Below are 5384 nucleotides of genomic sequence, written 5' to 3'. Positions count from 1 at the left end.
GTTTGTTCTTCAGGTTGTTGTTCTGTAATCAATTGGCTTCTGTCTGAGATTTTTCTTTTATATTCATTCAACAGAATTTAACTGAATTGGAAAGACAATCCGTTGAGCTAGCAAGACAATCCCAACAGCTGGTAGAACGTCACTACACCATAAAATGCCTACTGTAACACCAAAAAAATGTTGCATTAGGAGGTAAATATGTTGCTCTTGCCCCATTTTTAAGCTAAAGTATCATTTTCTTAAAGATAGGTTTTTCCATGTTGCCTTAGGGGTCTAAGGTAACATCTTTGGTGTCTAAGGCAACATCGTGTTTTAACATATTTATATGTTGCCTTAGCTTGCTAATGCAACAGAAAGATAGATCAGTTGTAACTTGTTTTTTATGTTACCTTAGAGTTTTAAAATGTTTTTAAGTGGGCCCCACGGTGGCCCACTAGCTGACATGGCAAGTGTGTGACCACAGTGCTGAGTTGTCTTGATCACGTGGTAAGTGGGCCCATAGAACCTAATGTAACACTTTGAGAAGCTGTTGTAACATTATAACTAGCCTAATAAAACATTTTAAACATAATATGGTAACAGTTTAGGATGCTATTGTAACACTTTAGCACAAACAAATTGAAATGCTTATCTGTAAACTGAAGAATCCCAATTATACAATTTCATAACTGCAAAATAATGCATTCAACTGAAACATTAAACATCCAAATATACAACCAAATTAAACGTCCAAACTAACTATAAACTAGTTCACATTCTTTATTTAACAACAGCCAAAGATTATAAATTTTAAAAAGTAATACTAGAAGCTAATCGTTGAATTTGCTTCACTTTCTCCTTGACTCCACCGTCATCCGGCCCTTTCCCTTTTTATGCATGCGAAGCTTTCTCTTGTAAGCTTTCTTTATTCCCTGAAATATTAACTAAATTATTTGCAAGCAAGAAATCGAACCAGCAAATAACAGTAAACATAACTAATTAAACCAATTAATTTACCAACTACAACCATCTCAAGTTTACAACCTCAAAAATAACAGTAAATATAACTAATTAAACCAACTAATTTAATATCCAAAACTTAAACAAGGAAATTTCCATATAACACTTAAACAAGGAAAATTTTAAAATACTTACATGCAAATCCTCCTTTGAACTGATTTGAGACATCAGGCATGCCATGTTATAAATCTATCCTTCTCTCATACTAACAGTTCATAAATTGCATAAAAGCTCAGAACCAGGGGAAAAAAATCTTGTTTACAACAATAAAATGAGAGAAACTTAAAGGGATTCTCAAAATAAATGAATTCAGTAAAAGGTCTTTGTTTCTACTATTTCATATAGCAAAGAAGAAACTTTAGATTAGGTTCAGATTAAGAAAGAAGAAAGTAAAAAAATGTACAGGCTTATAAATGTGCACTAAAAGACTTCATTTAAAATCCACCAGCACTCATATCTAAATCTACAACCATAGATTTTTTTTGTTTATTTGTTTGCTTGTTTGCACAAGTACAAAATATATGAGTCCTGGTATATGTAAATGAAATCTGAGTGTTTAGACAAAGAAGAGGCAGAGTATGGGACGTAAATGATTGTTTATGAATAAATCATTTAAATGTTGTTGGTTTAATTAAATTAGTATTATTAAAAAAGGCAAAAAGAGGGGAAGTGTAAGATCCCAGCCATCACCTTTGCTCTAACAGAAGCAAAAAACAAGAGGCATAAAAGTATAGCCATAAATCATTACAATGACTTCCGTATACTATCCATATGATTACATCAACCTTCGGTTAAGAGGAAATGTTTGGGGAAAAGAAACAACTATATTTTAGGTCTTAGAAGTTAGACATGGTTTGTTATTAGGTTTTAGAATTTATCCGAGGCATTAATCTAGGAAGATGACAACAAAAAGGTTTCCAGATTGTATGGAAAAGGAGATTGGTGTCCACACAAAGATTGGTGACTCATGTGCATATCAAGATTCACAAGTTTCCTAAGAGGGTAAGAGAAATATAAATTAAAAAGAAAACAACAAACATGGTTGGTTGTCGTACCTCTTCCATAAAGGCAGATTGCTTTCCTAGCTGAGATGAAGAAGCGGAAGAAAGTAAAGCAGACCCATTGCGGGAACCGTTGCCTAAACCAGGGATAAGGTAGGAGTTTGGAGCTGATCCATTACAGAGTTCAGATTGTTGTGAGCTCGACAAGGCTCCTTGAATGCTAAACTTGGAATTTAATTCATCCATCTTAGATGAAAACTCATCAATCCTATCATTCAGTGTTGATATTTGTTCTGAGAGCTAGGTGATGGCCCCCTTCAAGAATAGGAAGAAACAATATATCAGAGAGGTACCACCATGAAGAAGTACTGAACAAGCACCTGGAATACACTTTGCCTTAAAATTACCTCGTTTTTAATGGTTGCTGGCGACTTTGTGGCCCTGTCATCAAAATTTTGACCGCTGAAGGCTAAATTAATAAGCTTGTATATATTCTTGTCCCTCCATGTTGAGTAAGAATGTGACATCCCACTGTACATGAAAGTCAGACAACACAGATGAATTCAGCAATCAATAAATGTCTGAATGACGTAAGCATCTGAGACTATAAAATAACAGAGACAGACAAACACACAAACACGTTCCATGCCATCAGAGTTGGATCTTCTTTAATGCTTGAAACATAGAACAATCATATAAATTTTAATCTGATTCTTGCTTAATGGGATACACACCTTATGTTCACCACTTCTAATGAGTTTACGGACGTTGCACCTTTAAAGTCAGGATCTACCTCCACTTTAACCATAGATTTTCTAACCTGAATTCTTCCAGGCGGAAGCTAAATATTTTTAAAGTAAGCCCTTGTCAATAAGCATAACAATTAAAGAAATAAGTCAGTATATTTTCTACTCCTCTGCCAAGACCAACTACAACTTCTCATCCCACCCGAAAAACCCCTAAAGCCAACTCCAGACATTAACTTAACACTCTGGAGCTCCCACCAGTTTGACCTCAACCTAAAAACTACCCTCGAACTTGACAACAAACCCTCCCCTATTCCATAAAACCACAGACCCAACTCGCCAGGTAGGAAAAAACCCAGAACAAAACAGGCGCACTAAGAAGCTTGACCAAAACTCAACCTCAACTGCACTCTCCCTCTCCACCACCTGGACAAACCTACCCACCCAATCAACATCATCAGAACACCACTAAATCCCCCCATCGACAAAAAACCCGACCTAACACCACTACGCAAATCCAGACTCACCTCTCTACACCAACCTAATCCGAGCAAAATCACCCTCCCAGCCATCAACACAGAACTCAACCTCAACTGCACTCTCCCTCTCCCTCTCCCTCCCTCTCTCCCCCCCCTCTCTCTTCCATTTCAAAAAATGAAAACTCAATCTCATCAATCACACTGAACAACAACCAACTAAACTCTCACAATTAAACATTTCAACTCAATCACACTCTCAAATAACTTTAATCCAAAATCAAACTCAACACAAAACATCATAAACATCGAAACACGAAACACTGAAATAAAAATTACCTGAGGAATTACTCCCACCGCCATTCAACAAATCACTCACCACAGCCTCCTTACTATACAATTCACTCCCAAAACTACTCCCCACACCTCTCTCAAACCTCACCGAAACTGCCACATCACTCTCCGGAACCACCGACTCCGGCGAGATTTCGCCACTCCTCTCTCTCTGATCCGTCATCGAGATCTAGAAAATGTGAGGATTATTCGATGCACAAAACACATGTCACCTGGAGAGAATATAAAAAAGATATAGAGAGAGAGAAAAAGTATATGTATAGGTTGTTGTTGTTTAATTTAAATACCTGATCGGCTAATTAAATTGAAGAGATTTTGAAAGCTAATAATCGAGATATGAGAGAGCTGAGTGTATTGGAAATTTGGGCGGCGGGATATTGAACCAGAGAGATTGTCTGGGAGTGGAGAGGAGAGGAGTGGGTGACTTTTAGGGTTATTAAAAATTTGGGCGGCATTTACACAAAATTTGGGCGGCCTTTTGTTAAAATTTTGTCCAATTTAATTAAAATTTTAATGTTCAAAAATTTTCATAAAATATTTATTGTTATATTTTTTAATAAATTAAAATTTAGTTATTATTTAGAAAAAAAAATTAATTACTTATTTCTATTTGTTTACTTTTAAAAATTCGTATATATATACTTTTTATTTTTAAAACTTCTATATTGGTGCTCATCTTAAAACACAAGGAATGTAAACTATTTTTAATTTTTATTACTTTTAAAATTGAATTTTTAAGCTTTTAAATTTGATACTTTTAAAAGTCCCTATTTAAAATTTTATTAAATATTTCTTATATCCACAAGTATCTTATTTATTAAATTTTTATATCACCTTAAATATGCTTATAAAATTAATATTTAATTTTTAAAAATATTATATTTATGTCTTAATACTCTAAGATAACACTTTGACAAAAATGTTATAAGTTGGAACAATTTTTACCTAGTGAAACATCACGTTTTTGGCTAAGGTAACACAAAATATACAATGTTAAATTAGCTTATGAGTACTGTAACACCCCCAGATCCGGGGTCAGGGATCCGGGTCATCACGGTCTTTCTTTCCACAATATCACTTCACTTAATTAATAATAAATAACCCTATGCTGTGACCCCACACTAACACACACCACAACCCGTTATAGTCTCAGAGATGAAATTGAAATAAGTACAAGTCCTTGAATCCACAATTAAAAGTTATTACAACCCAAAATGATTACTTGATAAATTTACAGTTAATTGCCATTATTTGCCACAAGTTATAATTATACATAATTGATTCTCAAAAGTAGAATGCCTGATCTACCAATAGATCTACCTCTGCAGCTATAGCAGCTACAACATCAACGGGAAGACGCGGAACGCTTCCCACGCGCTTGCGCTGGGTCTGCTGGAGTCTTGCCATCTTTCCTAACTGTTGTTGTGTGATGAAGAAATAAAGCAAGAGTGAGCCTTACAGCTCGCAAGATAATATATATAGTGATAACAATAATACAAGTATCTAAATGGATACTTACTAGAATCCTTTATCATGTGTAAGGTAATTACTTACTGGATATAAGTTTTAAAAGAAGATGAAGTTACCAATTACTTCACTATACTTATACCATTTTTAGAAATCTACTTGAACTACTACTGTTCAAAGTATAATAAGATTCAAGAGGTCATCCCATAGATGAGACCACAATTAAAACTTGAAAATATTTGATCTTTGAAATATTTTGAAAAGAAATGAAGTTACGAGATACTTCATTCAATGGATACACCAATAAAACTGTTTGACCCTGTCAATGCTTCGGCAACCAC

At 34.6% G+C, this 5384-nt stretch overlaps 1 protein-coding gene across 6 annotated transcripts; it reads right to left on the bottom strand.

Annotated features, from left to right (window-relative positions):
• Nucleotides 1-634: 634 nt before the first annotated feature.
• On the bottom strand, nucleotides 635-4012 carry LOC141665873 (inorganic pyrophosphatase TTM2-like). Of its 6 annotated transcripts, none has more exons than XR_012552146.1 (5): nucleotides 3864-4012; nucleotides 2735-3788; nucleotides 2408-2531; nucleotides 2055-2315; nucleotides 635-911 (listed from the first exon to the last, which is right to left on the bottom strand). XR_012552146.1 is itself a non-coding variant. In XM_074471856.1 (5 exons), exons 1-4 carry the CDS (start codon nucleotides 3583-3585, stop codon nucleotides 2301-2303), a joined length of 270 nt encoding a protein of 89 aa, XP_074327957.1. In that variant the 5' UTR covers nucleotides 3586-4012; the 3' UTR covers nucleotides 635-911; nucleotides 2055-2300. The 6 variants fall into 6 exon arrangements, 3 of the variants coding, with proteins under 3 accessions (XP_074327957.1, XP_074327965.1, XP_074327962.1); XR_012552147.1 differs by having other exon boundaries at nucleotides 2735-3745; XR_012552148.1 differs by having other exon boundaries at nucleotides 2735-2827; nucleotides 3562-4008.
• Nucleotides 4013-5384: the final 1372 nt, after the last annotated feature.

This window comes from Apium graveolens, chromosome 1, assembly GCF_009905375.1.
Source record: "Apium graveolens cultivar Ventura chromosome 1, ASM990537v1, whole genome shotgun sequence".
In the NCBI taxonomy this organism is placed as follows: Eukaryota; Viridiplantae; Streptophyta; class Magnoliopsida; order Apiales; family Apiaceae; genus Apium; species Apium graveolens.
This window is presented reverse-complemented; position numbering and strand designations above follow the sequence as displayed.